Source organism: Rhinoraja longicauda, chromosome 10 (assembly GCF_053455715.1).
Source record: "Rhinoraja longicauda isolate Sanriku21f chromosome 10, sRhiLon1.1, whole genome shotgun sequence".
Taxonomy (NCBI): Eukaryota; Metazoa; Chordata; class Chondrichthyes; order Rajiformes; family Arhynchobatidae; genus Rhinoraja; species Rhinoraja longicauda.
This window is the reverse complement of record NC_135962.1, coordinates 5,527,865-5,541,901: the sequence shown is the minus strand read 5'-3', so window position 1 is coordinate 5,541,901 and position 14,037 is coordinate 5,527,865. Positions and strand designations below refer to the sequence as shown.

At 40.4% G+C, this 14,037-nt stretch overlaps 1 protein-coding gene across 9 annotated transcripts in view; it reads left to right on the top strand.

Annotated features, from left to right (window-relative positions):
- LOC144597162 (RNA-binding protein 25-like) overlaps positions 1-14,037 on the top strand; it is a 68,757-nt gene that overhangs the window by 31,132 nt on the left and 23,588 nt on the right. For all 9 annotated transcript variants that reach the window (XM_078406126.1, XM_078406125.1, XM_078406121.1 and 6 more), the window contains 5 exons: positions 3,938-3,995; positions 7,014-7,174; positions 8,964-9,140; positions 10,514-10,597; positions 13,069-13,391. In XM_078406126.1, the coding sequence (XP_078262252.1) occupies positions 3,938-3,995; positions 7,014-7,174; positions 8,964-9,140; positions 10,514-10,597; positions 13,069-13,391 (803 nt within the window). The remainder of the gene's footprint in view (positions 1-3,937; positions 3,996-7,013; positions 7,175-8,963; positions 9,141-10,513; positions 10,598-13,068; positions 13,392-14,037) is intronic.

Below are 14,037 nucleotides of genomic sequence, written 5' to 3'. Positions count from 1 at the left end.
TGTATGCTGGTGGTGACAATTTCTTTGGTCTAGGTGAAGATTAATTACTTGTGAGCCTGAGCATTTATTGTTGATGAGCTGTGTAATCATAGATTAACTATAGTTAATATGGGTGCTTAGTGTAAATGCAAATTAATCCAAGATTCGCCCATCACAGGAGAATCAAATGAGCACAAAACAGTCCAGGCAGTGTATTTCAGTGATTTCTTGTCACTCTGCAAATAGTTAGAGAACTGAATGACATATTTCGGTAGGTGTTTGCGTGTTTAAACTGTTTCATATTTTAAAACTGTTTGTTTCAGACTCAGTGTAGAAACAAAGAACTGCAGAAAGGTCTGAAGAAGGGTCTCGACCCGAAACGTCACCCACTCCTTCTCTCCCGAGATGCTGCCTGACCCGCTGAGTTACTCCAGCATTTTGTATCTACCTTCGATTTAAACCAGCATCTGCAGTTCTTTCCTACACAAGAACTGCAGATGCTGGTTTATACCAAAGATAGACACAAAGTGCTGGAGTAACTCAGCAGGTCAGGCAGCATCTCTGGAGGAAAAGGATAGGTGACGATAAGACCCGACTCGAAACGTCACCTGTCCTTTTCCTCCAGAGATGCTGCCTGACCCGTTGAGTTACTTGAGCACTTTGTGTCTATTCTTATTTCAGACTCATGCCAGGGACACAACTTTTGGCATTTAACCTCAATCTTGCAGCATGCTGAATAATTAAAACTTTGAAAGTAGAGGATGCAAGGATTTCTTACGTTGGTGTAGATAAATGCTAAATGTTGCACCAACCTCTGAGGGATTTGCCGTGATACATATTTACATAAAGATCGAAAGAGGCATGTCCTTTTAACCAGTTTAGGAAGATTAAAGTAATGAATCTGTGACACCAGGCACATCCGCTGCCCTGACAACCCTCATTGGCTACTTCAATGGACCCGCTTGCATTAGCTTACTGATCAACTGAGCCCTGTTGCAGAGAAAAGTTTGAAATTTCTGACAACGTAAGGCATTTCCACCTCCCACCGCTCCTTGTCGCCTTCTGTCTGTCTCTGGGAGCCCTATTCCCTGGCGTTTGACGTTCTCAGCCGGTTGCTTATCCGTTAGCCGCTAGCCTTTCCTGCGGTCAATGTTCAACAGCCTCCTCATCCATGTCGTACGTATAGGCTGATTTGGTCATCTTTGCTGCTTCTAACCTGTGAGAATACCAGCTTGGCAAGTATTGAGGAACTTAAGAGATCCATTGAGATTCAGAACGTCATCGAACCTAGAACAGTACAGCACAGGAATGGGGCCTTCAGCCCACAATGTTTATGCTGAACAGGATCCCTGTACGTGATCCATATACCCCTATCCCCTGCAATTCCATGTGCCTATCTAAAAGCCTCTTAAATGCTACTATTGTATCTGCTTCCAGCACCACCACCCCTGGCAACACATTCCAGGGCCCCACCACCCTGACTGTGTATAAAAAAAGTTGCCCCATACATCTCCATTCATCTTCCCCCCTCAACTTATAACTATGGCCTCTAGAGTTGGACACTTCCACCCTGGGAAAAAGATTCTAACTGTCTATCATCTATGCCTCTCATAATTTTATAAACCTCTCAAGTCTCCCCTCAATCTTGGACGCTCCAGATAAAACAATCCAAGTCTATTCAACCCCTGTCTGTGGTTGAAATCCTCTAATCCAGGCAGCATTCTAGTCAACCTTCTCTGCATCCAATCAATCCTCCACATCTTTTCTGCAATGGGGCATTCAGAATGGCACGCAGTGCTCCAAATATAGCCTAACCAAAGTCCTATAGAGCTGCATCATGACTTCCTGACTCTGAAATTGAATGCCCCTACTAATGAAAGCAAGCAGACCATACCACACTATCTACTTGTGCTGCCACCTTCAGTGAGCTATGAACTTGCACTCCAAGATTCCTCTGCACATCAATTCTGTTAAACAAATATCTTGCCATTAACTGTATACTTACCCCTACATTCAACCTCCCAAAGTGCAACATCTCGCACCTGCTTGGGTTAAACTCCACCTGCCTCACTCCCCTTATAGCAGCATTTCTATATCCCGCTGCACCTTCTGCTAGCCTTTCTCACTGTCTGAAGACGGTAAGGAATTGGTGTATTTTTAACAATTAACCAATAGTTGGAACCAGAGTTTTGAAGATTAAACCTTGCATAATATTTTTTTTAAATTTAAGCCATTTTGGAAGGGTTATGTGGAAGGATATTTGGCTGAAAGCTGTTGCCATTCTTGCTTGACCAACAAGAATCTGATTTGCAGAAGTGATGAGATTTTATCATAGACTGCACTTGAGAAGAGCAGATTACCCAGGAAGGAGTTACAGTAGAAACAAGGAACTGCAGATGCTGGTTTATACCAAAGATAGACACAAAGTGCTGGATTAACTCAGCGGGTCAGGCACCATCTCTTGAGAAAGAGGGTGGGTGACAGACATTTTGGGTTGAGGCCCTTCAGACTCGCAGTGGAACAGGCAAAATGTAGAAACAGAACTGCAGATGCTGGTTTATACCAAAGATAGAGTACTGGAGAACTCAGTGGGTCAGACAGCATTTCTGGAGAAAAAAGGATGGGTGATGTCTTAGGGTGGACCGTTTTCAGTCCCTTCGTCAGGAGGTTTACATACATCTTCTCCAGCGTCAGCTAATACATTTGGTGCTCTCAATGAGGCTCTTCTACACTGGTGAAACCAAACGTTGAGTACGTGACTGCTTTGCTGGAAACATTGCTCCGTCTGCCAGGGGCTGAAGCTCTCAATAGCTAGGCACTGTAATTCCCCATTCCATTCCAAGACCTCTTCCAATTCCAAGTCCTCAAACTCTTCCACATACAAACTGTTAGACCAGTATCTTGTATTCTCCCTGGGTAGCTTACAACCCAACAGTACAAACGTTGAATTAACCAATTTCATGTAAAATATACCTCCTGTCTCCTTGTCTGCCTAGCTTTTCCCTCGTTCCACATGCATACCGTTCTTTTCACTCCACAATGCCCCATCACCTCGTTCCTTCCCCCTCCTCCATCCACCCATCACCCACCCCGCTCTATTCCTGCTCCCATGTTTTGTTCTCCCCTCGTTGCCCCCATTTCACCCTTCTTCCCGCCATCTCTCCCTCTCCTTCTACACTTCACTCCCCACCACCTCGCACCTCATCTTATCAGATTCCACTCTTTGCTCCTTTTTACCTCTCCACTTATCACCTCCAGCCTTGGTCACCATCTCTATTCATCCCTCCCACAGCTGACTCACCTCCTCACCTGGATCTTCCTATCACTTACTAACTCTTGCTTCATCCTTTCCCCTCGCCTCTTTATATCAGCTATCTCACCTCCAGTCTTGAAAGGTTCTGGCCCAAACGTCAACTGTTGGTGTCTCTCTACAAATGCTACCTGACCCACTGGGTTCCCCCAGCAGTTTGTTTTCCACTCAAGAAAGCAATATTTCACGTTAGTGTTTGTGGCTGGGAATTGTCCAGGAAGTCTTTTTATTGCTCTACAATTTTACCTACATTCTTCCATATAGCCATTTTGGTGATAAATTTACTTGAAGTAATTGAAAAAATATAGAATGATTAAAGCTGTGATTGATGAGTAGTGGTGAATGGATTTTCAAAGGTTTGCCAGTGGTTTTGTTTTTTAATTATTCAGTAGCATCTCACAGAGACATGAGTCTAAATCTAGCCCTCCTCTCTTCCCTGGTTCCCTGCCTTCACCCTACACTACCCCCCCCCCCCCCCCCCCATGCCCATCCCAGCTTTTTCAATCCTCATGCATATTCTGTTTTTATATTGGTTCAACAATTCATCATTTAATTGCTTTATAAAGACATGTAAACTTTGAAATTGCAATGTGCCATACTGAATGAATTAAAATTTATATTGTTAAAGTGATTCCTCTCAATTTATAGAAATGCGGCTTGGTTTTAAGCTGGAAGAGAGTCCAGGGAGCTTCAGGAAAGTTGCAAGGTAAATACAGCTTGCAATTGCAATTGTGAACTTGCACGATTATTTGCCAGGCTTCACCAACTTGAATGTTTCTTAACATAGAAACATAGAAAATGTATCTTAACATAGAAACATAGGAGTAGGCCATTCGGCCCTTTGAGCCAGCACCGCCATTCATTGTGATCATGGCTGATCGTCCCCTATCAATAACCCGTGCCTCCCCTCTCCCCTTATCCCTTGATTCCACTAGCCCCTAGAGCTCTATCTAACTCTCTCTTAAATCCATCCAGTGATTTGGCTTCCACTGCCCTCTGTGGCAGAGAATTCCACAAATTCACAACTCTCTGGGTGAAAAAGTTTTTTCTCACCTCAGTTTTAAATGCCCTCCCCTTTATTCTAAGACTGTGGCCCCTGGTTCTGGACTCGCCCAACATTGGGAACATTTTTCCTGCATCTAGCTTGTCCAGTCCTTTTATAATTTTATATGTTTCTATAAGACCCCCTCTCATCCTTCTAAATCCAGTGAATGCAAGCCTAGTCTTTTCAATCTTTCCTCATATGACAGTCCTGCCATCCCAGGGATCAATCTCGTGAACCTATCTCGTGAATCCCGTGTATCAGTTTGTAAGTAATTGTACAATTGCCATTATGTTTTAAAGAGTACATTATTGATGTGGATGCTCAATGTTCTAAAATATCCCAGGACATGTGTATCCTCAGATGAGTTTGCCTGCATTGCCATCTCTGTCTTTGCTGTTTAGAGAGCTGTTAGAAATTCACTGGATGCTTTAAAAAAAAAAAAGTCATTTGCATTGTTGCGATTATGAGAAAATGAAAGGAACATTGTTTGTATTCATCATGTCATTGTCTTGGAACAAGATAACATTAAGGCTAACATCATTTTTTACACGTGTTACGACTATTTCACGTGATTCACAAATATGATGTAGCACTTATTGATTGATACTTTATCGTCACGTGTACTTGGTACAGTGAGATTCTTTGTTTGCATACAGCACATGTATGCAAGATTTGCCGCGTAAAGGGTGTCAACAGAGTTACAAAAGTATGTAATATAGTCCCTCTTCCTTCTCTTCCCCCCATGCCGGGTCCCTCTTTGTTCTTGGTCGGCTCCCTTGTGCTTTACAGCGCATCATCCTCCAACCGCTAGGACTCGCGGGGGCCCGTCCTAGGGCGACCACTGGCACTCACGCGGGCAAGGGCCCTCCACTCCCACCGACGTCCCTCCCGCCTGCCGACGGCCCTGCTCGCTCGGCGACACCTCTCTCCTTGCCCTGCCAGCAGCCGGGCCTACTCATGGTTGGCTCCGTGCCGGTAGCCGGTCCCAGCCAGCATGGTTCCGCAAAAGGGTGCCGTCCAGGTTACAACACTCCAACGCCAGTTTCCAAACAATTGTTTTATGGTGGCTGGCTCACTTACTATTAATATATGTCAAATGATGTGATGCGTACAGTTTTGGTCTCCTAATCTGAGGAAAGGCATTCTTGCCATAGAGGGAGTACAGAGAGGGTTCACCAGATTGATTCCTGGGATGGCAGGACTTTCATATGAAGAAAGACTGGATAGACTCGGCTTGTACTCGCTGGAATTTAGAAGATTGAGGAGGGATCTTATAGAAACTTACAAAATTCTTAAGGGGTTGGACAGGCTAGATGCAGGAAGATTGTTCCTGATGTTGGGGAAGTCCAGAACAAGGGGTCACAGTTTAAGGATAAGGGGGAAGTCTTTTAGGACCGAGATGAGAAAGTTTTTTTTCACACAGAGAGTGGTGAGTCTGTGGAATTCTCTGCCACAGAAGGTAGTTGAGGCCAGTTCATTGGCTATATTTAAGAGGGAGTTAGATGTGGCCCTTGTGGCTAAAGGGATCAGGGGGTATGGAGAGAAGGCAGGTACGGGATACTGAGTTGGATGATCAGCCATGATCGTATTGAATGGCGGTGCAGGCTCGAAGGGCCGAATGGCCTACTCCTGCACCTATTTTCTATGTTTGCTTTAGTTATGTGGCAGACATTATAGACTAAAGTCACAGCAAAAAGTTGTCTCTTTCAAGTTTCAAATATTCCTTGAGTTGTTAGTATTACAGTGTTGCCAAATAACCTGGCACTTAAAGTTGGCTGTTACAGGTGTGCACGTTTGTGTTAGTTCCCAGAGATTTGAAATTATAACATTTAATTTTAGTTTTTCTTTCCTTTGAAGATTTGACACTGAATTCGTCCATCTTAAATTTCATCAGTTTCTCAGTCATCACAGTTTTACCTTCACGGTGGTGTCAAATCCTATTGCTTCATTGTTGTTCTTTGCCATAGCCTAAAACCTTGCATGTGAGGGCAGATTTAAATAATGACAGGGCAGAAATCTTATACTTGTGCACTTAATTTACTTGTGAAACTATAATGCTTGGAATTTATAAATCAAAGAAGGATGTATTTTTAAATAACATTGTTAGAGTTGTGTGTTCTCATTTCCTCATGTCCTGTAAATTTCAATGCTCCCACTAGTTGTCCCGTTCACTTCAGACTGTTCATTCTTGCAGGATCAAATGAAATTGAGAAAAAAAGTCATTTAATTAAAAATGCTGATGGAACCTTATTTGACCTAAAGTAGAAATGAAGAAATCGGTATTTGTAATCTATCATGGCATATTTATTGGGGCCACTAATTCCTGAATTTTTTTTTGTATTGTTGGTCACAAAAGGCTGAGAACAATGCATGATGAATATTATTGTCCAGTGAATTCCAATGTATAGAGAATGACTTGTTATTTGTCTGGTGAGAATAAATTGTGTAAACCGAAGATGTGCTCCAGAGAATCATTTATAGAGAAAATTTCGATGATGAACCTTGTTCAAAGAACCTTGTCCATTTTATCCCAATTATCACATTTTCCCATTTCAATTCTATATGATTTCACAAATTTATTGGAATCACTGCAGGTGCAATGAAATCATTACCGTTTTAGCAACGCATACAAACATCATATCTTGCTAGTATAAACACATCTTTTTGTTTCTTTGCTAGCATTTGGCTTTTGTGAGTATAAAGAGCCAGAATCTACACTGCGTGCATTAAGATTATTGCACGAACTTCAAGTTGGAGACAAGAAGTTGCTTGTAAAAGTTGATGCAAAGACCAAAGCCCAGCTGGACGAATGGAAGGCCAAAAAGAAAGGAGTCAATGGAGTAGGTTGCATTTCTAGAAACGTCTGAGATTTGTGACATTTATATTCAAAAATCTAGTCATATTTAAATCTCCCCACTTAATATCTGAAATAAAGAGAGTGAATGCTGCCGATACCTAGCAGTGAGGCAACATCTGTGGAGAGGGAAACTGAGGTAACGTTTCAGCTCAATGTCCAATCACGATTCTGAAGTGCAATGAGATTGGTTTTTGTGTAATTATTCATTATGGTGGTGTAGAATCGTTGCCACCTTTTGCCCCGAGGTTAAATTACTGCATGTGTAATCCTGAGGCTGGATTTAACTTTCCAGAGACATTTGTACATCCCACCCTGGCAGATGTGGAAATTAAATTTGGATAATAAAATGTGGATTTAAAAAAAAATTATTACTTGTCCACATCTGTGCACTATACAACCAACAGATAATTGAAAACCTAATTGACCCTGGGGGAAAGAAATCTGTTGCTGTTATCAGGTTTACAAGGCGCATATCAGTCTGGACTGTCTGCTGTAATAGCTTAAATATGCACTTATTTCTGCTGCATTCAGACACAGTAATAAAACACGCAGAATCAACCTAGGCACTGGATTTGGATGAGGTTCAGTTGCACAGTCTACCTGCAAAATACATGTCATGAACATCTAGGAACTAATATCTCTCAGCCACTGAAGTTCCATGCATCATTTCAAACATGGGGAAGGGAACCTATTGGCACCTGTTATCCTTGACCTCAGGGCCTTCTCATCACCTGGTATGTGCACTGAAAGTAGCAGGGACACAGAACGCACTCTCACTGTTTATCATAAAGTGTGGAATGGTAGCCCACCACTAACTGAGGTGGCCAGGGTCAGACCGTCATCACTATCAGACTGAGCCTTTAATGTAATGAGTGTGACATAGTGAGTGAACCAGCGTGAGGGATGAAACTCCTTGATCTTCCCTCCAAGCCATCTGTTATGGATGCACTGTCTGACAGCACGGCTAGGACTTCACATTGCACAGTTCTCATGGTGACCCAGTTATGACTTCACATTCATCACACTCGTCATTATAATAGTGTTCAATAGAATGGAGTCAGAACAGATTTGGTATCCGAAGATTTTGTGTATGTGATATGCTTTGGGCCATCAGCAACAGGCTGTATCCTGTCATAATCAGTGTCATGTATAGTCCAAACTGTTATTGATCATGCTGTTTGGCCATGCATCCGAGGGTTCACAGATTAGTTTAAATTTAGTGATACCTCTTGGATCACCGAGTCCACACCGACCTTTGATCACCAGCACACTAGTTCAGTGTTATCCCACTTTCGTACTCTACACTAGACGCAATTTACAGAAGCCAATTAACCTACAAACTTGCACGTATTTGGAATGTGCTGACCCTAATTGCTATTTTGCCCCAGTGAGTAATGATGCATTTTGTGAAAAACAGATGTACAAAATGAAGATAGTGAAGTATTACAGCAGAAAAAGTATTTGAAGAAGTGAGCAATGTCAGATTGGAGTTTCACTTTTGAATTGAAAATCTTTAAGAACAAAAATGGGTCATATTCTGCAATCAAGTGGCTAAAGGTCTTTGAATCTAGATGATCAATAATACAGCAAGCTTAAAAATAACATTTAAAAAATAAAACCAAAATCTTGACCTTTGTGTGTATGTTGATACGTTCTACAAGAATGCAAAAGAGACATTTTTTAGAACTAGGAAATGCTTAACTATGTACCAGCATATTTTTATCGATCGTTAGTAATAGATGTGTTATTTTGATTCTTGCTGCATTGTGAAGGATACGAAAACAGAGGATTCACCTGATGATGTTGTGGATGAGGAAACCAAGAGGAGAGATCAGATTGTGAAGGGAGCAATTGAGGGATTAATAAGAGAATACTCCAGTGAACTCAATGCACCATCCCAAGACCAGGATGCACATCCTAGAAAGAAGAAAAAGGAAAAGAAAGAGGAGGTATGCTATTTTTATCTTCCAAATTGCTGCCTTCTTGTTACAGTGGTAGAAGGGATGTATTTCTTTTTTGTGAGGGCAAACAATTATGGAAATTTAAAAAATATATATATCAGGAGATGAAATGTTAATTTATTGTCCAAATAAAAAGCTCACTCTGATGTTTAAGAATTGGTATTTAAGAGACTTGGACACGTGGATATGCCGGGAATCGAGGGATATGGATTATGTGCAGGCAGATAAGAAGGTTAACTGCTGAATATCTGCAGTTTCTTCCCATAACGTTCCATTCGTGTCAATTACATGCAGATACTTTCTCAAATCTAATGTTGCATTAGTTATTTCTGCAATGGGAAAATTTTATATGCTCTTAATTATTATTTGGATGAACATCTCATTGTGTCTACAACAGGATCCTGATCTGTTTTAGTTTAGTTTAGAGATACAGCGTGGAAACAAGCCCTTCGGCCCACCAAGTCCGTGCCAACCAGCGATCCCCACGCACTAAAACTATCCTACATACACTAGGGACAATTTACATTTTTCTTACCTCAGCCAATTAACCTTCAAACCTGTACATCTTTGGAGTGTGGGAGGAAACCGGAGCACCCGGAGAGAACTCACACAGGTCACGGGAAGAACGTGCAAACTTGGTACAGACAGCACTCGTAGGCAGGATTGAACCTGGGTCTCTGGCGCAGTATGGCAGCAGCTTTACTGCACTACCGTGCCGCCCCTAAACAACCTCATGTCAATTTTTCTACAGTTGCAAACAAGATTAAAGATTACATCATAACATTTTCCTCAAGACTCCGTTGTGTTTTTTTCTGAACATTAGCTTCTTAATGTAACACTCCTTCGAGGCCTACCTTTAAACATTTTGCACAACCTGAACTAAAGATTTTAGTTATAACAACAGTCAATTCTTTAACCTCTCCCAGCTTCTATAAATAGAAATAATTTAGATCCCAGTCCACCACTTACAGACATACAGTAATGATCTATTCATTTATGATCTAATAACACTCTCAAAATCACAAAGTAATCGATAACAAAATAATATGCCGGTTAGAGTTAACCGCAGTTGTCACACTCACTCGAGCAGTTCTAGTCCAATTCAAGCTTGCCCAGTTCCTTAAATATTACCCTAGCATTTTCTGTTTTTGGTACATGATGGATGTGTATGCATGCCATATTTCCAGCAGTTGCAGCTTCTTCACAACTGCACACTGCTGTCACAAGATAAACTATATTTTGATGCCAAAGCCATTTTTGGCCGCTATGTTTTTACTGCTTAAGCCAGTTGCATTTTTATTTATGATATCAAAGGGAAATTATTTAATGGCTTAGATTGAAACTGTTGTTTTGTTCTCCAGGATGACATAAATGCAATGGAAATGGAAGAGGACAAACGAGACCTAATTTCTCGAGAAATTAGCAAATTCAGAGACACTCACAAGGTAGTACCAATATTTATTTTATTTCTACAAATATGAGCACAAGAACTACACACACTCGCCCTTTCCTTAGAAAGCTGTTAGGTCATTAAAAAAATACTGTCAGATTTTCTTTGTAAAATTGAGGTAGTTAGTGACTATCCCTTTCAGTCATTTTAATATGGATGAATATTACTTTGGCCCCATTTTAAGTGAGATTTGCAGAGGACAAAATAAATTCATCCATACTGTATATTTGCACGCATAATCTGATTTTTCGCAGGTATGCTTAGAAATGAATTTTATGGGGGATAAGATTATCATGTATTTATTTAGTCATTGGAATTCAGTATTAGTTCTAGAACCATTTTGAATATCAATTGATAGACCAATGGATGTTAAGTTTTAATGCGTTGTCAGGTTATTTTTGCTTGTGGTGCATTTAATAACCAAATTTAATAGTGCAGGAATTAAATCTGGAAACTTAAGAATACTAATTTGAGAAGGAAGAACAAAGTCTAGAATCCTGCTCTAGAGCTATTGCCTAAGGGAGAGTAAGTGGTTCTATTGAATCATAGGCCGATGTAGTTGAGCATAGAGGAAGAAACTGGGGCAGGGAAATCCACAACATATACCATATAACATGCATGGAATAATGTACATGCCCTTAAAGCTAATCTATTCATTGACCCCCACCATTATGATAGAGATCATATGGTGACTAAAGCAAGATGAACTCAGAACTTGTGAAAATGCATGGATAGGATGTAAGTATGAGCTTCAGTTTCTTTTTTATAAAATTCATGGATGCCCCCTTAGAGAAATATGCAAAGGTGCAGCTGGTCATTCTTTAAAGTCTAGTTTCTCTCACAATCTCGAATAAACTGTTTACTTCCCTACTTGTGGTTTAATGCAATTATTTTTAATATTGGGATCTTTTAATACTTGCACAGTCAACCTTTGCATGTTTTGACTCTTTTATATTGTAATGTATTTGCTGCAGTCTTTCAGACTGTTGCTGTCAGAAGTTCAGTTTAACAGGGGGTGTCCATTTAGAGCACTGATGAGTCTGAAGAATGTGAGGTAAGACCTAATAAGCTTATCTTTTTTCCCCTCCTTTTTCCTTTGCTATCGTTTTGCATTTGCTGTGTAAATAAAATTGTTATTCTCATTCATTCCCTTTTCTTTTAAAACTAAATCAAGTTGTTTTGAAAATCTCCATTAACATTGAAGTAGTTTGAATCATTTGTGTTTCAGTTAATAGTACTTTTTAATAGCTTAAGTGAAAATAGGAGTGTTAGATGCCTTGAAATCATAGGGAAATAAAATATTAAAGGTATGGTGAGGTATAAGATTTTGACCTACCTTTCAATATTTCTCCTTAGTTGCGTCAAATCTGTCCTACTAAAATATATTCAGCTATAAGGGATTTCAGAGTTTTGTAAGTATGTAGAAGAGTGTTTTTACTTCTATTTTTTGCCAAGTTATTAGGTTTTAGAAGAGGTAAGTTTATACTAATCCTAATTCTGTTAAGCCTCATTGAATTCTTGTCCATGGAAGAAATGGCCCTTTCTGTAATGTTTTAAGCACTTTGTGCCTTGTATGTTGGGAGGGCAACCTTAACTTTGTGCATCAGCAGCTGTAACAATACAGAATGAATGGAGGGGAATATGATGGCATGCATATGTGCCCTGTTTCAGTACACTTTAATACATAGAAGCTTTTCTCAAGCCAAATTATGCATCTGCACTTAATTCATTTGTCGGTTTTTAAAATATAATTTGCGTCTCTTTTACCATCAGTTATGGCAGTAACATCATTATATCCATCAGTAGGTGGTGGTGATATTGTTTTCTTATTGCCTCATGCTGATTGGATAAATTGATGTGTTGTAAAAGCTTCCTTTTCACTATATTTTTGCTGATTTGAGAGTCATTGATTGCCGAGCGACGACAAGAATTTTGAGGTAAGAACCTGTGTTTACAGTTTGATACTTTTGAATTGTTGAATAATGATTGTTTTTTTAATTTACTGTGCTTAATTGTAAACTAGGGATGATGTATTGTATGTAACACCTTGTATGTTGTTAAAGTTGTTTTTTTCTAATGTGTTGGCATCTGCTGGTGCTAACAATATGGTTATTTTATTACTTGTGAACAATTTACTTGCTCTTCCCAGACACTTAGCTTGTAGGCAATGTTAATCCAGTCTTGACGATCCAAGTCCTAGCAGGCCACCGTAAGTCAATTCACTTCAAAGGATGGATTGTAGTCTGTTCATTTTCTAGTAGGAATTCTGGACAGTAATGTTTTTTTATTTAAATTTGAATGTCTTATCCAGACTTAAATCATTATCTAAAATTGTCTTATAATTGATATTGTTGACAAATTTTATGTCAACGTGCTTTTTATGATCTTGTGATTAAGGCATTCTTTGTAGCATTCTAATGCTTTAAACATTGTCTCTAATGAGTAAGAATCTTTTTTAATTTTTAGAAACTAGAAGAAGAAAAAGGAAAGAGAGAAAAGGAAAGACAAGAGGTTGAAAAAGAAAGAAGAGATAGAGAAAAGGAGCGTGAACGAGAAAGAGAAAGGAGAGAAAGAGAGAAGGAGCGTGAGAAAGAAAAGGAGCGTGAACGGGAGCGTGAACGAGAGCGGGAGCGAGAGCGGGATCGCGACCGTGATCGGGACCGGGACCGGGACCGTGAGAGAACAAAGGATAAGGAAAGGGAGCGAGACCGTGAAAGAGATCGCGAACGGGATAAAGAGAGAGAAAGAAGCCGGGACCGGGAGAGAAGCAAGGATCGAAGTAGATCAAGGTGATCTTTTTTAGGGAAGCAATCCCTAATTTCAGTCAATTACTTCAATATTCACGTGAAAATATTGTCTCCTTTGATATATGATTTTGTAGGCCCTGGTTATAGAGTCATACAATGTGGAAACAGGCCCTTTGGGCCAACTTGCCCACACCGACCAACATGTTCCATCTACACTTGTCCCATCTGCCTGAACTTGGCCCAAATCCCTCCAAACCTGTCCTATCCATGCACTTGTCTACTTGTTTCTTAAATGTTGCAATAGTCCCTGTCTCAACTACTTCCCATGGCAGCTCATTCCATACACTGACCACCCTTTGTGTGAAAAAGTTACCCCTCAGATTCCTATTAAGTCTTTTCCCCCATGTCCTCTGGTCCTCGATTCCCCTACTTTGAGCAAGAGACTCTACGTCTACCCGATCTATTCCTCTCATGATTTTATACACCTCTACAAGATCACCCCTCATCCACCTGCGCTCTAAGGAATAGTCCCAGCTTGCTCAACCTTTCCCTGTAGCTCAGACCCTCGAGTCCTGGCAACATCCTCGCAAATCTTCTCTGTACCCTTTCAAACTTGACAATATCTTTCCTGGAACATGGTGTCCAAAACTGAACACAATACTCTAAATGTGGCTTCACCGATGCCTTA